The sequence below is a fragment of the Ornithorhynchus anatinus genome, chromosome 4 (genome assembly GCF_004115215.2).
Source record: "Ornithorhynchus anatinus isolate Pmale09 chromosome 4, mOrnAna1.pri.v4, whole genome shotgun sequence".
NCBI lineage: Eukaryota > Metazoa > Chordata > Mammalia > Monotremata > Ornithorhynchidae > Ornithorhynchus > Ornithorhynchus anatinus.
This window is the reverse complement of record NC_041731.1, coordinates 66,306,134-66,329,507: the sequence shown is the minus strand read 5'-3', so window position 1 is coordinate 66,329,507 and position 23,374 is coordinate 66,306,134. Positions and strand designations below refer to the sequence as shown.

The 23,374-nt window shown below is 41.4% G+C and overlaps 1 protein-coding gene and 2 non-coding genes across 3 annotated transcripts in view; 2 read left to right on the top strand and 1 right to left on the bottom strand.

Moving 5' to 3' along the window:
* Positions 1-9,169: 9,169 nt before the first annotated feature.
* Positions 9,170-9,307, top strand: LOC114811564. Its single transcript, XR_003759261.1, has one exon. It is a non-coding gene; the product is annotated as a small nucleolar RNA SNORA7 (small nucleolar RNA).
* Positions 9,308-10,488: 1,181 nt separating this feature from the next.
* Positions 10,489-10,626, top strand: LOC114811749. The gene has a single exon (XR_003759445.1). It is a non-coding gene; the product is annotated as a small nucleolar RNA SNORA7 (small nucleolar RNA).
* A 1,017-nt stretch (positions 10,627-11,643) lies between these two features.
* The window catches only part of LOC103171375 (dendrocyte expressed seven transmembrane protein), a 36,868-nt gene continuing 25,137 nt past the window's right edge, over positions 11,644-23,374 (bottom strand). Inside the window, exons 3-5 of the mRNA XM_029062368.1 lie at positions 22,130-23,195; positions 13,731-14,033; positions 11,644-11,990 (exon numbers count right to left, since the gene is read on the bottom strand). Of these exons, the coding sequence (XP_028918201.1) occupies positions 11,916-11,990; positions 13,731-14,033; positions 22,130-23,195 (1,444 nt within the window). The 3' untranslated portion in view covers positions 11,644-11,915. The remainder of the gene's footprint in view (positions 11,991-13,730; positions 14,034-22,129; positions 23,196-23,374) is intronic.

The following is a 23,374-nucleotide window of genomic DNA, read 5'->3' as shown; positions in this document are numbered from 1 at the left end:
CATTGAGTGCTTACTGTGTACAGAGCACTGTACTAAGCATTTGGAAGAGTATAATATAGCAGGATTGTTAGACATGTTGCCTGTCCATAATGAGCTTACAGTCAAGTGGGGAGATAAACATTAATATTAATAGATAAATTATGGCTAATGATAGTAATTTTGATATTTGTTAAGTGCTTACTTTGTGCCAGGCACTGTACTAAGCACTGGGGTAGATATACGGTAACTGGGTTGAACCCAATACCTGTCCCTTATAAGGCTTCCAGTCTTAATCCCCATTTTACAGGTGAAAGAACTGAGACACAGAGAAGTGAAGTGACTTGCCCAAGGTCACACAGCAGACAAGTGGAGGAGCCTAGATTAGAACCCAGGTCCTTCTGACTCCCAGGCCCATGCTCTGTCTACTAGGTCACGTTGCTTCTGGGGGGGGTTACTCTGGATATGTATATAAATTCTGTGGGGCTGAGGGGGAGGTGAATAAAGGATGCAAATCCAAGTACAAGGGAGTGGGAGAAGAGGTCCTAGTAATGGAGGGCCTCTTAGAGAAGACATGCCTTCAATAGGGTTTTGAAGGTAGAGAGAGTGATAGTCTGTCCAATAGTATGAGAAGCAGCGTGGCTCAGTGGAAAGAGCCCGGGCTTGGGAGTCAGCGGTCATGGGTTTGAATCCCGGCTCTGCCACTTGTCAGCTGTGTGACTGTGGGCAAGTCACTTCACTTCTCTGTGTCTCAGTTAACTCATCTGTAAAATGGGAATTGACTGTGAGCCTCACGTGGGACAACCTGATTACCCTGTATCTACCCCAGCGCTTAGAACAGTGCTCTGCACATAGTAAGCACTGAACAAATACCAACATTATTATTATTATTATTATATGAAGTGGGAGGGTGTTCCAGGCCAGAGGTAGGATGTGGGTGAGAGGTCGGCAGCAATTTAGAAGAGATCGAGGTAGAGTGAATAGGTTGGCATTAGTGGAGTAAAGTGTGTGGACTAGGTTTAAGTAAGGAATCAGGGAGGCAACCTAGAAAGGGGCAAGATGATTGAGTGCTTATAAACTCATGGTAAGGGGTTTCTATTTAGGGCTGAGTTGGATGGACATACATTGGAGGTTCCTGAGTAAGGGGAAAACATGGACTCAACATTTTTGTAGAAAAATAACCTGGTCAGCAGAGTGAAGTATGGACTGGAATAGGGAGAAGACTTATAGAAAATGTCCAGTGAGACCTAGAGACATTCAGCAGATTAGCAAGGAGCACTCCACATATATTCCACTGAAAAACTAGGAAACTTCATATCTATTTGTTATGAAAATCTATCCAACAGCAAGGGCCCATGCAAAGATTTTTCTCTTTGTGTTTTTCTTGGGGACTGAAACGTTGCATTCAACATTCAATCAAAAGAAAATGAAAAAACCCACAGATTCACCAATATGGATGTACTCTGTATAGAACACTTTAGTAAGTGCTTGTTAGGGTACAGCAGAATTAGTAGATATGATCCCAGTCTTCAAGGAACTTACAGACTAATGTGGGGATTCTTTTGGAGAATGAGAATCAAACCTCTATTTTCTACTTATGACCACAGCTAGAATTTGTATTTGGTCTTGGGCCGTTTCCAAGGATTCAAACGCAGTTTCTATCTCTTCTCATCCGGATACAGGAACCAAAAAAAGATAAGACAATTCTATCTCATCTCTCTTTTTAACAAAGATCAATTTTCTGATACTATGCCCTAGTGAGTGCTTAACCAGAACATCCTATTTCCTATTTTTAACTCTGAGAAGCTGCGTCAGATTAGTTGCTGCTGACTAATCTCGCTAAAGCTCCCTCCTCTGCATTGCTTTACCCGAGAACTCTACACGCTGAAGAGCATAAGAAGAAAAAACTGGAAGGATTGGTGTACATGGGACATGTTATAAATAGCTTTCTGTGTGGGTGGGATCAGCTTGTACTGACGTCGGGACAGCAATATCTCTCTGCAATTTGCCTAAGATTTTATAGATTGAATAATACAGACACAAGCAGAGACCTGAGACTGGTTCATTTAAACTAAAGAAAAGGCGGTCATTATTTTCCAACCTAAATAGCTCTTTATTGCATTCGAAGACAACTTCATATAAATGACTGAAGGATTTTGTCGCTTCTTCAGTGGGCTAACTTTTATTGGTAAAACTATGAATCCTTATTTTTCCAGCAGGATGACAGGAGATATTCTGATTATTTAAATCTCTCAGCTGTGGATTTGTTCTCTGTGGCAAGGCTCTCCTTTGGTCCATTGTATGGATATTGTTCTAGGTATGTGAGCTTTTTCCCTGGAATCAAATCCCCAGGAGGGGAAAGGTGAGGTGCAAATTTTGAGTTAAACAGCATTCTACAACAGTAGTCATGAGTGAGCTAATTAGGTGCTCTACTAATACAGAGACTTGCAGAGGCATTAAAAGTTATGTTAATAGGGGAGGGACATCAAGGGAACATGATATGGAAAAAGACTAATGAATTGATCATTAAGCTCTGTTATCATGGGGTCCTTTAAATATCCTTTCAAATTGTTTTGGCAGAAAGACTCTGGGGAAGTAAACAGAGGCACAGAATTCCCAAACCCATGGGACAAAAGAGCCTGAATTATTTTACAGTGCCAAAAGTTAATAAAAAGTGTAGGATGAGACTATTTCCTCTGCTAATAGTGGGAAACTTCCACTCCCCAAGGGGAGAGACTACATCCTTTTGAGGTAGCAGGTTTTTTTTTAAATGACATTTTTAAAGCACTTACTATGTGCTAGACACTGTCCTAAGAGCTTAGGTAGTTATAAGGTAATCATTCGATCAATCATTATTAAGCACTCACTGGGTGCAGAGCATTGTACTAAGCACTCGGGAAAATACAATATAACAGGGTTGGTAGCCATGTTTCCTGCTCCTAATGAGCTTACAGTCTAGAGAGGTAGACAGTAATATAAATAAATAGATAGGGATATGCACATAAGCACTGTGGGCTGAGGAAAGGGTGAGTAGAGGGAGATAATCCAAGTGCAAGGATGATGCAGAAGGAAGTGAGAGAAGAGGAAAAGTGGGCTTAATCAGGGAAGGCCTCTTGGAGGAGATACGCCTTCAGCCAAGGTTTTGAAGGTGAGGAGAGTGATTGTTTGTCGGATAGGAAGAGGGAGGACATTCCAGACCAGAGGCAGGATGTCTGCGAGAGATCAGCAGTGAGATAGATGAGATGAAGGTACAGGAGTAGGTTGGTATTAGAGGAGCCAATTGTGCAGGCTGGTTTGCAGTAGGAAAGCAGCAAGTAAGATAGAAAGGGGGCAAGTAATCTAGTTGGACACAGTCTCTGTCCCACACATAGAGCTCAAAGTCTTAATCCCCATTTTACACATGAGGTCCCTGAGCCCCAGAGAAATGAAGTGGCTTGCCCAAGAACCCACAGCAGACAAGTGGAGGAGCCAAAATTAGAACCCAAGACCTCTGACTCCCAGGTTTGTGATCTTTCCACTATACCATACACTGCATCTAGGAGAATTCAGTCAGCTGGAGCTTGCTGTATATGGTAATAATAATAATGTTGGTATTCGTTAAGCACTTATTGCACAGTTCTAAGCACTGGGGTAGATACAATGTAATCAGGTTGTCTCACATGGGTCTCACAGTCTTCATCCCATTTTACAGATGAGGTAATTGAGGCACAGAGAAGTGAAGTGACTTGCCTAAGGTCACACAGCTGACAAGTGGCAGAACAGGGATTAGAACCCACAACCTCTGACTCCCAAGCCTGTGCTCTTTCCACTAAACCATACTGCCTCCTTTGCTATGATAGGTAGCACCTCCTCCTCTGATAGGTAGCCTCTGTTCCCCTGAAACCCAATGGGGAAAGACTCCACATAGTAAAGTCTTTTTCTCAATTTAAGCTGTACCTGGAATAAGAGGAAACTAGGGCGAGGGTTGAAGCTAAACCAATTTTCCAGGCTTTTCCACTAGCAAATTTTGAAGCAACCTTCTGGGAGAAATACAAGGTATCTAGTTTCTGTTTATCATATTAAAATTTGACCTTGGCAGTTTTGAACCTCAGAGTCATTAAATAGTGTCTTCCAGCTCTACCGAACTCTCCTAAATACCTTAGTCCAATGTTCTGCACCCAGTAAATACTCAGTAAAAACTGTCAATCCTTTGATTAAATATTATCCAATAGGCCTCAATTTTGGTATTTACTATTCTTTCCAATTTGTGTTACTGATTAAGTTCTGACTTTGGTCATTATCTTGTTTGGAAACTGGGTTTGACCGAGATTGTGGGATCTTCACAGAACTTCCACCCCAATGGTTTAATCTTACATTACTCTCCCAAGCACTTAGTACAATGCTCTACACACAGTAAATGCTCAATAAATACCATTGTTCATGGTGACTACGATGATGGTGATGATGATGATGATTTATCTTGAATGGTAGATAGCTAAGTGGCTCCAACTTCAAACTTGTGAAACTATGCATCAGCTTCCAAGTCTAATATTTTCATGAAAAACTAAAACCTACTTTAGGGCAACCTGTACTTCTTGAAACCAAGAACATTTGCCAGTGTCCTATGCCCCAGATTTGTAAAATTTCCTAGCCTACTTTGAGGAGAAAATTCTGATTAGTCAATTGTTCACAATACAGGCACATGGTAGTCTTGTTATATAAATGTTATATAAATGTATATATAATATAAATGGGAAGCAGCATGGCTCAGTGGAAAGAGCACGGGTTTGTGAGTCAGAGGTCATGGGTTCTAATCCTGGCTCTGCTGCTTATCAGATGTGTGACTTTGGGCAAGTCACTTAACTTCTCTTTGCCTCAGTTACCTCATCTGTAAAATGGGGATTAAGACTGTGAGCCCCACGTGGGACAACCTGATCACCTTTATCCCCCCAGTGCTTAGAACAGGGCTTCGCACATAGTAAGCACTTAAATGCCACAAAAATAAAATAAAATAAATGGCTATAAGTATATACATCCTTATAGTGATTTCTAACATGGCAATCATATTTTCCTAATTTTTTAAATCTATTTGTGATAGGAAAAAAGATCTCTGGTTAGCAGACTTTTCGGCTCAGTGCTTTACTGCCTAAAATGTAATGGCTTGTATTTAAAAAATTCAAGTCTATCTTTATTTTATGGTCTTACCTATGGGGAAAACATGTAGGACTGAGTAAGTTCATCTTCAATATAATTAATCTGTTTACCTGAGTGGAAGAAACTTAGGGCAAGGAAGCTTCTGTTGCTTCATACATTTTATTGATCGACCATCAAAGGAGAGAAAACAATTGAACACTGAAGATAGCATCACAAATAATTGGTGACACATCTTCAAGGATGCAATTTTCTACTGCTTAGGTTGTTACCTCAGGCCATCCCATACAATTCCCAGAGATTGGCTTGTTGAAATTTACCCCATTTCTCAACTGGTCACCTTGCTGAGCCAGGTCTTAATTGGTAAATCTTCCACAACACTGATACTCACCATGATTTTATTTAAGTGTGTGATCAAATAAGTGAATGAAACAGTCTAGGAAAAGTGAAACAGACTTCTTTTAATAATAGAAATAATAATAATTATGGCATCTGTTAAGCATGTGCCAGGCCCTATACAAAGAGCTGGGGTGGATACAAGCAAATCGGATTCGACAAAGCCTCTGTCCCACCTGGGGCTTAAAGTCTCAATCCCCATTTTAAAGATGAGGGAACTGAGGCCCAGGGACATGAAGAAACTTGCCCAAGGTCACACAACAGACAATGGCAGAGCCAGAATTAGAATTCATAACCTTCTGACTCCCAAGCCTGTACTCTATCCACTACACCTTGCTACTTCCTAAACACCTTTGGGACTGAACACTTTGTACTGATGTCAATTAGCCAATTGCCACCAAATAATTTAGATGATTCGTCCTTTCAGATTTTGACATTTTAAACTCAGTACCATTATGAGTTTGACAGCAAAATAAAGAGAGAAAAATTACAGGAACAAGTAAATTCAATTTCTTATCTAGTTTAGAGAAGTGTGAATGCTATAAGTACTACATAGGCAATGATCAGTTAATCAGTAACTTGCATTTATTGAGCACTCCACTGTACTAAAGGCTTGGGAGAGTGCAAGACAACAGAGTTGTTAGAAATACTCCCTGCTCACAAGGAGCATACAGTCCAGAGGGAAGATGATAAAGAAATAATGCTTATCCATCCAAATGGCTATCGTGCTGGTACAAGCTCTCATAGTATTCCAGCTGGATTATTGTGTCAGCCTTCTCTTTGATCTCCCTTCTTCCTGTCTCTCCCCACTCCAGTCTATTCTTCATTCCGCTGCCTGGATCATCTTCCTACAGAAACGCTCTGGGCATGTCACTCCCCTCCTCAAAAACCTCCAGTGGTTGCCTATCAACCTTCACATGAAACAAAAACTCCTCACTCTTGGCTTCAAAGCTCTCCATCACCTTGCCCCCTCCTACCTCACCTCCCTTCTCTCTTTCTACTGCCCACCCCATATGGTCCGCTCCTCTGCCGCTCACCTCCTCATTGTCCCCCGTTCATGCCTATCCTACCGTCGCCCTCTGGCCCACGTCCTACCGCTGTCCTGGAATGCCCTCCCTCCTCACCTCCACCAAACTAACTCTCTTCCCCCTCTTCAAAGCCCTACTGAGAGCTAACCTCCTCCAAGAAGCCTTTCCAGACTCAGCTACCCCCTTTTCCCTCTGCTCCCTCAGCTCCCCCTCTGCTCCCCCTCCACCCTCTGCTCCTCCCCCTTCCCCCTTCACCTCCCCTCAGCTAAGCCCCCTTTCCCTCTGCTCCTCCCCCTTCCCCTTTCTTTCCCCTCAGCACTGTGCTCATTTGTATATATATTTTTATTACCCTATTTATTTTGTTAATGAGGTGTACATCCCCTTTATTCTATTTATCGTGATAATGTTGTCTTGTTTTTGTTTCATTCTGCTTTGCTCTGCTGTCTGTCTCCCCCGATTAGACTGTGAGCCCAGAATTGGGCAGGGATTGTCTCTATCTGTTGCCGAATTGTACATTCCAAGTGCTTAGTACAGTGCTCTGCATATAGTAAGTGCTCAATAAATACTATTGAATGAATTAATGAATTATAATGGTAACTACAGTGGTAAATGCTTCTGTCTGGTAATCCTAAACTACTAAGATTGTTGATGAAAAGGAATCATTTCTAATTGAAATTAGTGAGGTTTAGCTAAGATCAATAGAAAGTCAATTTTACAAATTAATTAGGACCAAGACTTATTTAGATAACTTAACAAATATTCTGGTTATCTTTGGTAAAGATATATCCTACTTTCAGATAGCTAAGCTCTTTTAGATTGAGGAGAATAATCTATTCAATCAATCATATTTATTGAGTGCTTACTGTGTGCAGAGCACTGTACTAAGTGCTTGGGACAGTACAGTGCAACAGAGTTGGCAGATGTGCTCCCTGCCCACAGTGAGCTTACACTGTAGATGGGGAGACAAATATTGATCTAAATAAATTATGGATAGGTACATAAGTACTGGGATGGGAGAGCTGAGGAAGGGCTGAATAAAGGGTGAAAACCCAATTGCAGGTGGCACAGAAGGGATTAGGAGAAGAGGAAATTAGGGCCTAGTCAGGGAAAGCCTCTTGGAGGAGATGTGCCTTCAAATAAGGGTTTGAAGGTAGGAAAAGTGTCCCATGAACAATAGAAATGTCCTTCAAATTTGAAGAACACATTTCTGATAATGAAATTCACTTCTGGGTGTGTGTTTAATTGAAAAAGTCAGTGTTGGATCCCCAGTTTGGATCCCCAGTTGGAGCCCATCTTTGCAAAGCCCAAAGAATCTTTCTTGTTGGGCTGTCATGTTTGATGTCTGCACTGTGTGGCATTGTTTCCTACTCCAAAACAAAAACAAAACTGAGCATTTTTCATGGATTTTTTCTTGTTCTCCCTCTCTCACTGAGGTTTATTCCTAGTCACATTTTTTTTCCTGACTGGCATAAATAGCTATTTATCCTGGGCAAAAATAAAGGATTCCATCAATCAGTCAATTGATTGAATTTATTGAGTGCTTATTGTCTGCAGAGCACTGTATTAAGTACTGGGGAGAGTATAATGTAACAGAGTTGGTAGATACATTCCCTTGCCATAATGAGATTTTGTTCATAGTTAAGGTGCATCTGATCTCCCTGTCCTCTTTCTTATGAAAGAAACAGGTAATGTTTCTGGTTTAGTTACAAAAATGGGACCTTGAGAGTAAAATATCAAGGATATGTGTTAAACCTGGCAACAGGCAGAAATTGGGTTCTTTGTTAAATCCAAGAAAAGGCTATCATTCACCCTCCCTTTGTAGAATAAAAGGAACTCTGAATAAATGTGGAACTTAAAATGTTTACATGCAACCAAGGTAAGTACTGAGAGTTCAGAAAGGATATGATTGGGACAACTGGTTATTATAACTAAATGTGGCAGCCAGATTGTGATTACAGGGTTGAGAAATGGTGAGATAGGATATAATGCAATCTACTTTTGTAAGGCATTAAAACTAGAAATGGGAAAGAAAGGTCTATTAAATTCCCTAGTCCAGTATTCCCCCTGTTAGTGTGGTATTAATATAGCACCACTAACAAAATGTGTCTTAAATAATTTCCCAGCCCATTTCTAAAAGACTAAACTGCATAAGCCATAATTAAATCCACATTTTATGTCACAAGCCAGGTTTGGCCTTTTGAGAAAGTGTGACCAAGGTTTTAAAGACAAAGATTCTTATTGAATCTAATCTTATCTTTCTAGTCCTGAAATAAGGAAGAGTATTTTGGTTGAAAGGCAAGTACCCCTCAAGGCTGAATTCCTAAAGGGTGTTACCCAAAATAATATAATCACTTAAAATGCTCCACCAGATCAGCCAGTGGTCCATCTGGTCCAGTGTTTTTTCTTAAACAGAGGCACTAAAGGATGCTTAGGGGAACAGTGTGATCGCATTCTATATAACCCATCATGGGCCTCATATCCATAAGTCTATTTAAGCTTTAAAACCTTCTAGCACCTGTCAGTTTTCCCCTCAATAACCCTCTATGGACCACTCAACCAGGAATATATTCAAAGTCTCCTGAGGTGACAAATTCCATATGCTGTCTCCCATTGTATTAATAATTGGTAAACACTTACCGTCCCTCTCAGGATCACACCTGGAGAGTTTCCAGTACTCTAACAGTCTTGACTATGGGAGGAAGAGTCATGCAGAGGATTGTCCATTCCATTCCTAGCTTGGCCAGTGGCTAGCAAGTGGAAGGCAATCTGCTACAAGTCAAAATTCCCCTGCAGCGGCATGGGAGAGAGTCGAGGGTGGAGACTCAAGTTGACTGTGCAGAAGGAGGCAATGGTAAACTGTTTCTGTATTTTTACCAAGAAAATCTAGGGATAAACTGCCGGAATGATTGCAGATGGAGGTGGGACGTTCTGGAAGAGATGTGTTGGGACGTTCTGGAAGAGATGTGTCTATGGTGTTGCTATGGGTAGGAGACAAGTCAATGAGATAAAACAAGAGGAACACTTACCAGAAGCCAAGGACTGTACTAACAGTGGGGGTACATACAAGATGATGAGGTCGAACACAGTCCCTATTCCACATGCAATTCACAGTCTAAATGGGAGTGAGAATGGGTATTTGATCCTCATTTTACAGAAGAAGGAACTAAGGCACAGATAAGTTGAGTTGCCTAAGGTCATATAGCAGGCAAGTGACAGCCTGGATTCAAATATGGGTCCCCCCGACCCCCAGGTCCGTGCTATTTCCACTAGGCCATTCTACTTTTCATTATCACTAGATTGTAAGCTCGTTGAATGTTCAGTTCACTGGATATTCAGAGCTGAACAAAGCAGACAACCTGCCCCTTAAGACTTGGCATTTCATAAGGAAGAAATTGACTATTGTGTCCGAAGGTGCTAAGAATGTTTGCTTAGTAAATGATTGTTTTTAAAACACACTGTTGTCTTTTATTCAGTAAACAACTGAGTTCATTATTATTCTAATTATTATGGTATTTGGTATTATGTGCAAAGCACTGGGATTCATACGTTATAAACAGATTGGACCTAGTCTGTATTCCACATAAGTCTCACAGTCTAAGAGGAAGGAGAACAAATATTTATCCCCATTTTACAGATGTGGTAACTGAGAGTATGGGGAAGTTATTTGGTATTTGGTATTATGTGCAAAGCACTGGGATTCATACGTTATAAACAGATTGGACCTAGTCTGTATTCCACATAAGTCTCACAGTCTAAGAGGAAGGAGAACAAATATTTATCCCCATTTTACAGATGTGGTAACTGAGAGTATGGGGAAGTTAAGTGATTTGCCCAAGTTTACTCAGTGGCCAAGAGGGTGAATCGGGATTAGGATCCAGGTCCTGTGACTCCCAGGCCCATGCTCTATCTACTAAGCAACACTGCTCCTAACTAAATGCTGTGGGACTGAGGTTGAAGTGTCCTCTCACATTCGCCCCTGGAGAGTTTCCAGTACTCTACCAGTCTTAACTGTGGGAGGGAGAATCAAGCAGAGGCATACCCATTCCATTCCTAGCTTGGGCAGTGGCTAGGTAATGGAAGGCAATCTGCTACAAGTCAAAACTCTCCTTTGCTGGGCAGTAGCGGCACGGGAGAGAGTTGAGGGTGGAGACTCAAGTTTACTGCACAGAAGATGGCAATGGTAAATCACTTCATATTTTTAGCAAGAAAACTCTCTGGATGCACTACCAGAACATTTGCTGATGGAGAGCAGGGTGTTCTGGGTGAGATGTGTCCGTTGTGTCACTATGGGTAGGAAATGATTTGATGGCATAAGACAAGAGGATGAAGTGACTATCATGTCACTTTAGGGATACAGATCCAAGCGCATAAGCAGCGCAAAAGGGAAGGTGGATAGGGAAATGAAGGTTTGGTCATAGAAGGTTTCTTGGAGGGGATGTAATTTTTAGGAGGGTTTTGAGGTGGGAAAGTTGTGGACTGTCAGATATAAAGCCGTAAGGAATTACAGCTCTGAGGGAAGATGTGGGTTGGTGGTGAGGTACATGAGATGGGGTAAATTAAATAGGTTGGCGTTAGAGGAGCAAATTGTATGGGAAGAGTTGTAGTAGGAAATCAGTGAGATAACTTAGGAGGGGAAGAGCTGATTGAGTGTTTTAAAGCCAGTTGAGTGCTCTAAAGTCAATGGTAAGGAGTATCTGTTTGATGTGGAGGTGGATGGGCAACCTCTGGGAGTTCATGAGCAGTGTGGAGACATGGACAATTATTTTTTAGAAAAATGATCTGGGCAGCAGAGTGAAGTATGAATTGGAGTGGAGAGAGGCAAAGAGGCAGGGAAGTCATTGAGGTCAATGGTATTCAGAAGGCAAAACAACTCAGAGAGACCAAAATGTCATGGGGATAACATGCAGGTAGTATAGCATAGTCTTCAAAAAGCTTTTAATTAGACTAAAAATTGGGAGGTTGTTAATTCCCACCCCTGCTTTCTTGCTGCAAGATGTTGGATATAATTCTTTAAACTTTTTTTTAAGTAGAAATCTGTGATCCCTAATCATCACACTCCCTCTTTTCCCCAGAATAATAAGAAAAAGAGACTCAGATATAGAGACAAAAAGAGTCAGTGTCCCTCCCACCTAGGAGTTTATAATCTAGACAGATGTCATCATTTTATTGGTAACAATGTGCCACTAACAATACTGTGCCAAACAAATGGCTGCAAACCACTTGGCATGTATAAAAGTTCTCTGAACCATTAAATCTTTTTAAAAAAGCAAACTTCATGCAATGTTTAACTCTTTCTCATGGCTTCTTTCAATTTTAGAGGTTGAGGAATCAGGGAGGCACTGCTGAGTCTGAGGACTGAATTTAGCTGGAGCGGCTTGGATCTTTTCAAGGGTTTTGATTGTTTGCAATGACTTTTCTATCCCTTTCAACCATCTGCAGGATTGGAAACCAGAAGTGTAGCTGAAAGGAAAGGAAAAATTAATTAGAGGTATTGATAGTAATCAAATTTATTGAGTATCTTTTCAATGGTATTTGTTAAATGTTTATTGTGTGAGGGGCCCTATCCTAAGCGCTGGAGTAGATACAAGCTAATCGGGTTGGACACAGTCCATATCCCAGGTGGGGCTCACAGACTTAATCTCTATTTTACAGATCAGGGAACTGAGGCATAGAGAAATTAAATGACTTGCCCAAGGTCACATGGCATGCCATGGGTTAGATTAGAACCCATGTCCTCTGACTCTGAGGCCCATGCTCTTCCTAATAGGCCACACTGCCTGATCCATGCAAAGCTTTGAACCATGCACTTGGAAAGATATAGAAGAAAGGAAGCTCTCTCAAGAATTTACTATCTAATGGGGTGAAAGAATAGATTATTCACACAACTGAATAAATTAATTATAAATAGAGAAGCATAAAAGAGTACTGGCATGACTGAATGGATGACACAACGAGGAAGGATTAATCAGGGAATGTTTCCTGGAGGAGGTGATCAGAGAGACTGTTCCAGACTGGCCAACAGAGGGAGCAGGGAGATGCAGTTCTTAGTGCTATAATGGACACATAATGAAGGCTTAACAAATACAATTATCGATTATTGGATGGCATAAATAATAATTGTTAATAGTAATGAGAAGCAGCATGGCTAAGTAGAAAGAGTATGAGCCTGGGAGTCAGGGCTCAATCAATCAGTCAATCCTGGGTTCTAATTATGCTTCTACCATCTGCCTGCTGTGTGACCTTGGACAACTCAGCTTCTCTGAGCCTTAGTTTCTTCCCCTGTAAATTGAGTATCAGGTACGTATTGTTTCTCCCACTTAGGCTGTAAGGACACGGGGCTTATGAAACAGGAGCTATGTCCAGCATATGTTGTATATACCTTAGTGCTTAGTATAGTGTTTATCACCTAGTAAGTGGTCTTCCCCCTTCCCAGCCCCAAAGCACTTACGTACATATCTGTAATTTTATTTATTTGTATTGATGTCTGTCTCCCCGACTCTAGCCTGTGAGCTCATTATGGGCTGGGATTGTCACTGTTTATAGTTGTATTGTACTTTCCCAAGCACTTAGTGCTCTGCACATAGTAAGAGCTCAATAAATTAGATTGAATGAATGAATGAAAGCTTAATTAATACCTCAATTTATTAGTATTATTGTTGTTGCACTGACTCTCCTCCCAGGTTTATTGTCAATCAAATAGATTGGGGAGGATGTGATAATTGCTGCTTTGGGGTCCAGTTCGTTTAATGTTTTTGCTCTGAGTATGCTGAAATAGACCCTTTTTTTGTTATTTTTTCAAAGGAATTCCAAAAGTAAGTTTGGTGTTTGTATTTGCAGTTCCATTTCCTCAAAAATCAACTGTCTCGCTTCTTGGGTTTATCTAGTAAAATTATGAGACTCCACTGACCTTGGACATTTTTCTTTTAGCTCATGAATGACTCTATTACACATCTATGAAGAAGAGTCTATTTGTTTAGATTTTCAAGTATTTAGAAGGGTGAATGCCCAACTAAGAGAAACCATTCTTTGCTTCTCTCCAACTAGTGCCCCGTTATTAACAAAGGGATGAGGGATGTATAAGTCAGTGCTTCAATTCAGCAGTTCAGACAGCGCATGAGGAAGCATTGGTGTCTCCGATTTCATTAGAAAAAACTGATCCACATTGCTGCTTCCACTAACACCACCAAACTCTAGACTTACCTTGGTAATAACCTGGCTCAGTTTCCTTTTTCCATTCTCCAAGGGTTGCTTTGCTCTTTTTTTTAAGAGTTTTGCGTGCAGGTAATGTATTCGCTCCTTTTCTGTGTTGGGATAAAATGCCATTGACACCAGAACTTTGAATTGCATCAGTGTAGAAGAGAGAAGCCCAAACACCACTAAAACGATGAGGATGATGATCAGAGAGATCCAGGTCTTAGAGATGACGAGCTCCGGTTTGGGGATACAGTTGGGCTCAAACAGAGGCATATTAAAGGGAAAATCATCAATAATATCTTGATTTTCCTGCCCAAAAGACACAATAACAAAGTAATAAATTCTAGGACACCTCCTGACCCAAATGGCTCTTCCTTTAAATATTCTAAACTAATATAACTTTTGTTACCACCTCTATGTGTTTAGAGAGGCAGGGTGACCTAGTGGATAAAGTGCAGGCCTGGGAGTCATTCATGCATTCATTCAATCATATTTATTGAGCGCTTACTGTGTGCAAAGCACTGTACTAAGCACTTGGGAGAGTATAACATAACAATAAACAGACACTTTCCCTGTTCACAAAGAGCTCACAGTCTAGAGAGGGAGATAGACATTAATATAAATAAATAAATAACAGATATAATAATAATAATAATAATGTTGGTATTTGTTAAGCGCTTACTATGTGCCGAGCACTGTTCTAAGCGCTGGGGTAGTCACAGGGGAATCAGGTTGTCCCACATGGGGCTCACAGTCTTAATCCCCATTTTACAGATGAGGTAACTGAGGCACAGAGAAGTTAAGTGACTTGCCCAAAGTCACACAGCTGACAAGTGGCCGAGCCGGGATTCGAACCCATGAACTCTGACTGCAAAGCCCGTCCTCTTTCCACTGAGCCACGCTGTAAGTGGCATGGGACTGTGAGGAGCGAATGAAGGAAGGAAGCAAGTCAGGGCAAGGCAGAAGGAAGTGAGAAGGGAGTCAGGAGGAAGCTAGTTCTAATCCGAGATCCACCAGTTATTGTGTGACCTTGGTCAAGTCACTTAACTTGGCTGAGCCTCAGTTACCTCATCTGTAAAATGGAGGTTAAGAGTGTGAGTCCCATGTCGGACATGGACTGTGTTCAACCTGATTAGCTTGAATCTACCCCAGCACTAGCACTGTGCATAGTAAGAGCTTAACAAAGAGCAGGAAAACACCCACACACCCACACACCCACACTCCCCACCCCCCATGAAATAATTCACAGTAAATTCCAGCGAAGGAAAAGGAACTGAATTTTTTCCAGGTGGGGAGAGAGTTCAGATGAGGTGGTTCCTCTCCCCATAGGAACCATTCATTTCCTACTTTCTCTCATTCAGTCTGGGCAGGAACATTCTAGGTTGGCTGCTGCACAAGAATGGAAATGATGAAGAATCCAAGTACATGATAAATCAGCATCAATGTCTCTTAGTCACCCAAGGATTAAGTCACCTAAGGATTAAGTCACCTAAGGATTAGTCACCTCTCAAGCAGGTGGAACAAATCTACTGTATGGGAGGCTTATTACCCATTGAAATGGGTTATCAGTCAATCAATGGTAGTTACTGGGCACTTATGGCATGCAGAGCACTGTCGAGGTGCTTGAGAGAGTACGGCAGACACATTCCCTGCCCACAAGGATCTGAGAGTATAGAGAATGGAGAAAGAATGCAGTGTGGTCTAGCAGAAGGATCACTGGTCTAAGAGTAAAAAGATATGGGTTTTGCTACTTGTCTGCTTTATGACCTTGGTCAAGTCATCTGGACCTCAGTTACCTCATCTGTAAAATGGAGATTAAGACCATAAATCTTAATCTACTGTAGGACTACTGTGGGACCTTGAGTAAGTCATGTCACTGCTCTGTGCCTCAGTTACCGCATCTGTAAAGTAGGGATTAAGATTGTGAACCCCATGTTGGGTGTGGACTCTGTCCATCCTGATTATCTTGAATTGACCTCAGTACTTAGTACAGTGCCTGGCACTTAGTAAGCACTTAACAAACACTATTAAAAAAAAGAAACAAAATTTATTTCCTGAAGAACTTTCAACCTGAAAACATTTCATACACCTGGAATATGTTAATTATGTTCTTATGAAAAAGCAGGGAGGGCAGAAGGATTAGGTAACCTTATAAATTGGGATTCTGTGATTGGAATGGACTATTTTCTGGTGAGGTGTGAGGTGGGAATTGAAATGGTCACTTAGGTGAGGGAGGTATTTACACAGGCCACTCAATCTCTCCAAGGCCTTGCCTTTTTGGTTCAATGGGAGTTTGTGGACTTGTGGGAAGTGATCATGTCTACCAACTCTCTTGTACTGTACTCTCCAAAACTCATAGTACAATGCTTTACACACAGTAAGATACATAGTAAGCACTTAACAAATACTATTATTTTAAAGCGCTCAATAAATACCATTGATCAATTGACCAGATCACGAGATTGGCCTTGACAAGAGTCTGTTGTTATATTGCACTCCCACAAGTGTTTAGAACAGTGCTCTGCACACAAGAGTCTGTTGTTATATTGCACTCCCACAAGTGTTTAGAACAGTGCTCTGCACAAAGGAAGCACTCAATAAATACAATTGAATGAATGGTAAATTAATCTCAGGGTACCACTTTTTTAAATTGTACTTGTTAAGCGCTTAATATGTGTCAGGCACTTTATGCAGTGCTGGGTAGATACAAGCTAAGTAGATACAAGCTAATCAGGTTGGACACAGTCCCTGGCCCACATGAACCTCACAGTCTTAATTCCCATTTTACAGTTGAAGCAAATGAGGCACAGAGAAGTGAAGTGACTTGCCCAAGGTCACACAGTAGACAAGTAACGGAGCTGGTTTTAGAACACAGCTCCTTCTGACTCCCAGGTCCATGCCCAATCAACTAGGTGATGCTGTTGCTAAATTGTTAATTCAGTATACAACACAAGAACATAATTTGTTCTTGACCGCAATGCCTCTGGAGATGCCTACCCGCTTGTCTGAGAGGATGCAAACCTCTCTAAATGACAAAAAGAGCTGAATAATCTACAGTGGTATTCATGAATTTTTTTAGAATCTGAGATGGAGGGACTTCTAGGCAGGTAGATTTATTTTTAACCCATTAGGTTGACTGTATAACAAAACAGAATTGATGACAGAAAGAATGTTTAGGGGCTCATCTACTACTTTTGATTCTCTTAGTTGCTTCCAGAGACGCTTAAAAAAATGTATTTTGGTCTCCAAAGTCATAAAATGTTCTTCCTATGTAATCATAGAAGAAATTGTTTTGATCCTAGCAATGAAGAAAAACCCTGTGACAACAAACCAACATATGTACAGAATAACAACTAATAATGATGGTATTTGTTAAATGTTTTACTATGAGTCAGGCACTGTACTAAGCAGATGGGTAGATACAAGCAAATTGTGCTGGAGGCAGTCCCTTGTCCCAAGTGGGGCTCCCAATCTCAATCTCCATTTTACAGATGAGATAACTGCGGCACAGAGAAGGTAATTGACTTGCCCAAGGCTACAGTGACTTACCCAAGGCCACAGTACAGGAAGTGGGCCAAGTTTTCAAGAAATAGAATCAGGGATTTTTCTGATGGAATGTGATTTTATTATAAATGCAGTAAGCAAAACCTTTTTGATTGGGTCAGTTAAAGTATTTCACATGGACTTGTTCTCACTGGAGGTAATGGCAGGAAAATACCACTATGGTGTATTGGGAGGTAAATAAACTATTAAGACCAATGACTCTGCTCTGGAAAAGTGATTTTCTAAGGGCTATCCTGGTGTCCTGGAAGGACTGTATTCATTTCACTTCGGTTAAAACTTTTCTTACATTGTTCTAATTGTATTTTTTGAATACTTACTGTGTGAGGGGCACTGTACTAAATGCTTGGGAGAGTACAGTATAACAATAAACAGACAGGAAAACTATAGTAGAATGGGAAAGGCTTGAACAGGAAAGACAATTAGCAAGTAAACCTATTCCTCTTTCTAATTGCTATAGAAAATGTTCATTTTGAATCCAACAATAAATCATTTATTGAGCATTATGTGCAGATCATTGTACTGACTGCTTGAGAGAGTACAAAATAAGAGAGTCGGCAAACAGTGGTATCAAGCAGGGTAAAGAGGGTTGATATATCTATATATATACACCATATGTATATGGTATTTGTTAAACACTTACTATATGCCAGGCACTGTTCTAAGTGCTGGTTGAGCACAGTCCATGTCCCACATGGGGCTCACAGCCTTAACCCCAAGTTTACAGATGAGGTAACTGAGGTACAGAGAAGTTAAGTGACTTGCCCAAGGTCATACAGTAGACAAGTAGCAGAACCAGGATTAGAACCCAGGTCCTTCTGATTCCCAGGACTTTGCTCTATCCACTAGACCAGGTTGCCAGGATCAAGGTTTCTTAACAGCAAAGGCAGAGCCCAGACATTGCATTCCCAGGACTGCTGAATCAGTGTATCCAAACTGCTGAAATAGGGCAGGTGTTTTCTTGGAGAAAAAGCACAGGTGTCTTTCTTACATCATTCCTCTCTTGCCAGAATCTACTAGAATTCATGAGAAATTCAAGGAAGAGCAAGAAATCCTCTTTCTAGGTTGATAAGATACTGAATCATTCGAAGTCCTTTTCTGTTTGGTCCAAACTGAAGAATTAGCTCCATTGCTTAGCATGCTCTAAAAATTCAGCTCTCCAGAGCATCTTGTAATTAACTGAATTCTCTGGGGAAAATAGAGTGTTCAGTGTAATCAACTCCGAGACAAAGCCAGACCAAGTAATAAGAGGTGCAGGAGTAGGGGAAATGCAGCTGCTGAGCTGCAAGAATTACCAGGGAAGGAGGGAATGAGGCCACTGTGGATCACAAAGTAATATCTCAAATTCTCAAAGGAGAAAATAGTCTTTTTTTTCCTATTAGGTCTGCCACACTTCTGCACACTATGAGCGTTGCTCATTCTCAAGGGACATCACTTACTGTAGCCGGGAAGTCAGCAATTAGGCCTGGAGATGACTGTCCCTCTACCCCCCCACCTCATATGAAGTGACTATCCAGCTCCCAGCTCCTTAGTTCCTATGGGTACATAATTTGGGTGTGATCTGGAAAAGCGACATTTGATTAGAGTATTAATATGCCTGGGTACCATATCATATCTACCAGACACTAGTAAGTGGGACTGAATAATGATCTGCTAATGATCTGCATCCTCTATGATTGACAAGGAGCATGTCATATTGGATAGAGCATGGGCCTGGGAGGCAAAAGGTCTTGGGTTCAAATTCCGGCTCCCTCACCTCTCTGCTGTGTGACCTTGGGCAAGTTGCTTCACTTCTCTGTGCTTCAGTTACCTCATCTATAAAATGGGGATTGAGAATGTGAGCCCCATGTGGGACAGGGACTGTGTCCGACCTGATAAACTTGCACCTACATGTGCGTTTAGAAGTGTCTGGCACATAGTAAGCACTTACCAAATATCACAAATACCACATCTTCCTATCATGATGCAGTCTGACGGCAACCTGGCTCCTGCCCCTCAGCCTCCTCTCTGCCTTCATTCCCATCCCTGGGATAGTAGGAGGAATAGGGATGGAATCTCTTCCTGACCATTCCATTATGGAGGAATCAGAGGGCTGGATGATGCCCACCAACCCCTGACCATTATCAGTGGCATTCCTACTCTGCAGCACAGATCATTTTTCAACAAACACTTTCAGTCCATGTCTCCCCACTCTTCAAGAACCTCCAATCACCCATTCACCTCTGCATCAAACAGAAAATCCTTACCATTGGCTTTAAAGCCCTCAATCATTTCACCCCTTCCCACTTTACCTCACTTGTCTCCTACTACAGTCCAGCCCTCCCCCTCCCTAGGTGTCAGATGATCACTGTCCCTACCTTTAAAGCCTTACTGAGGTCACATCAGGAGGCCTTCCCCAATTAAGCCCTATTTTTCCCAGCTCCCCTATTTTCCCTTTGGTATTATCTATGCTTGAATCTTTGACATTTGGGTATTTGATGTTTACCTCATCTTCAGTTCCACAGTACTGGTCTGTACATATCTGTACTGATGAGAAAACTGAGGCACTGAGAAGTTAAATGACTTGACCAAGGTCACACAGCAGGTAGATGGCAGAGCTGAGATTAGAGCCCAGGTCTTCTGACTCCCAAGCCTGTGCTCATTCTTCTAGGCCATGCAAATTTGCATGGTTGGTGTAATAACACACATAGTTGTTTTCTATGGAGTAACAGGATGGAAGAATATATATATATGCCTTATTTTATTTCATTATTATATAATTATTGATATGTTCAAAAGAGAAATAAAGAAGATGCAGCATCAAGTACAGAGTTCCCTGGTCCCAACTCAGAATAAAGAAGAATTAAAGAACTAAGTGCATCGGAAATGAAGTTTTCATTAAAACTTGCTCTCACAGAAATGGTCACCGTTTAACATTCTTCACTATTTCATGCTGCTGACGAGAATTCCATCTGAAATAGTATATTATCTTGGGTTGCATAAAAATATCATTATATGAGGGCTCTCCTGTTTCATAAAGATGCAATAGCATACTTTGAAGCAAATGCCTTATTTTAAAGAAACCCAGAGAGATAATGTAATAGTACTAATTGTAGTGTGTTAGGCACTATGTCCTGATTACTGCACTAAGCACTGTAGTAAATATTCATACCTTCAAATTAGATAGTCTCTCATTAGACAAAGTCTAATGGGATTCCCCCTGAGTTGTCCAGCAAAGACAGGATTTAGATAAGTCTCAACTCTTAGCTTGGTTCTTGTCATTTGGGAAACTCCTTCCTGAATCTCTTCCAATCCCAGAATTCTGCATGCTGCTTTGCTTCTGTACATTCATTCATTCAATCGTATTTATTGAGCGCTTACTGTGTGCAGAGCACTGTACTAAGCGCTTGGAATGTACAATTTGGCAACAGTTATAGTGAACTGAAAGGGGGAAGAGGAAATGCAAAGACAAAGTGCAGTACTATCTCAAGCAGTAAGGTACATTCTGGGGAGATAACTGCAACAGACAGCCCAGCGTATCCTGAGGCAATCAGTAGAGCACTTAATACAGTGTTCTGCACACAGTAAAGCGCTCAATGAATACCACCGATTGATTGATGGATGGTTTTAAACAGTCTAATAATAATAATTGTGGCATGTGTCTGTTTATTTTTGTATTGTACTCTCCCAAACACTTAGCTCAGTGTTCTGCACACAGTGCTAAATTACTGTAATTGAATGAATAGTAATGATGCATTCACTATATCCAGCATTTGGGAAAATTCAACTGAAACAGTTCTAATAATAATAGTAATGATAATTGTGGTATTTGCTAAGCTTTTACTTTATACCAAGCAAATTTGTTAAGTGCTTACTGTATGCCAAGCATTGTACTAAGTGCTGGGGTAGTTGCCAGTAAAGTAGGTTGGACACAGTCCCCATCACACATGGGGCTCACAGTCTTAATCCCCATTTTACAGATGAGATAATTGAGACACAGAGAAACTAAGTGCCTTGCCCAAGGTCACACAGCAGACAAGTGGTGGAGCCAGGATTATTACCTAGGCCCTTCTGACTCCCAGTCCCATGTTCTATCCGCTAGGCCTGCTGCTGCCCACAAGGAGTTTATACTTGCTAAAGGAGGAGATATTCATAAAGCAGTGGAACCAGTATTTCACCATCAGCAGCAACATTTAAGACTACTCTCTCTGTCTCTATAGAGAGAGAGATCTGGAGATATAGCTATATATATATATATATATGTATATATATATATACAGAAGCCGAGAGGTCTAGTGGATAAAGCACAGGCCTGGGAGCCAGGACAGAGGTCTTGGGTTATAATCCCCATTCCACTACACTGCTGTGTGTGACCTTGGGGGAGTCACTTCACTTCTCTGGAACCTCAGTTTCTTCAACTGCAAAATGGGCATTAAATATCTGTTCTACCTTCTAATTTAACTGGGACAGGGACTGCATCTGATCTGATTAACTTGTATAATAATAATAATGATGATATTTGTTAAGCGCTTACTATGTGCAAAGCACTGTTATAAGCTCTGGGGAGGATACAAGGTGATCAGGTTGTCCCACATGAGGCTCACAGTCTTCATCCCTATTTTACAGATGAGGTAACAGAGGCACAAAGAAGTTAAATGTCTTGCCCAAAGTCACACAGCTGGCAAATGGCAGAGCTGGGATTAGAACCCATGACCTCTGACTCCCAAGCCCGTGCTCTTTCCACTGAGCCACTCTGATTCTGTGACTACTCCAGAGATTAGAACAGTAAGCACTTAACAAATACCTTAAAAAAAACAAAATAGGCTATAAACTCAAATACTGAATGCTGACATTAAAATGCTTACCTCGTCATGCAACGTCAAATGAACCTCCAGTATCGGCAAGTTTTGGAGGTGCTTGCTCACAGATAAAATGAGTCGATAAAGCAAATAGTCCATGGCCACAATTGAGACCCAGATATAAAAATTGGCCACTATGGGGAGGAAGAACAATCCCAGGCTTCTCCTCTCTCTTGGAGTAGGGCAGAATGATGGGATAACCACGTACTTCTTTCTTTCCTTCCTACTGAGTGGAAGGACACAGGGCCGTCTTTGTAGCCTCTCCTGTTCATCAAACTGAATGAAATTCTTTGTGATATAGATATTCTTAAACTTCCCAGTGCGAGAACCCAAAAACCGTCTCATGAAGAGCCCCGTGCCAAGGAGGACAAAGGCAAGTCCAGCGATGGCCAAGAGCCCCTGGACAAGAGAAGAGGCCGTTTCCACGGTAGTGCTGATATGGTCCACCATGTTCAGGACTTCCTCCCTGGTGTCGTTGAGCTTGGCTTCAAAGGCTTCGGAGGAACTGAACACAGAGACAGCCAAGGTGTGATTCAGAGAAACAATGTCACCAAATGGGTTGCATAGACTGGTCCCTTGGTCATAAATCCAATAAAGCGCTTCTATATATTTCTGCAAGAGTGGCATGTGGATAGAGATGCCTTGTGCTCTAAGATTGCAGGTTATACCATCCATCAGGCCTTCTAGGTTGTGAAAAATGTTTTCCATGTGCCTGCAGATCACGATCCCAGTCCCGGCTGTGATCAGGGCATTTCTGCCTTCATGCAGACCGCAGGAGAGAAGGAAAAGAACACTGAAGCAGCGCGCATGCTTAGACCAGCACAACAGAATCGAAGTGGCAATCCAGAGAGTGGTGAAAAGGGCTACAGATGGCAGAAACCAATATAAACCAAGAAGAAAGACTAGGGTGAAGATGAAACCCACTACACAATATATGACAACATGTTTTAAGAGGCTTTGCCACCCAGGGCTCCTCTCACACACATAAAGTTCCCAAAGGTGTTGGCAAATGGCAGTGACTGAGATCCAAAAATTCATGCCGTCAAGAATATTGTCTTTGGGGAGGTTCCAGCTGAAAATGAGAGAAAGTTAAGGTCATACTTCATTGTAGTCCATGAGAGTCATTTTCTTAAGAGACCAATTAAATGTCTTAGGCCTGAAAGAATTGTGAAATGCTCCAGATTAATGGATGAGGTAATATTGGCTATTGGAAATTCCATCAGGGTTGCTCTTTAGCTGGGTCTGAATCCA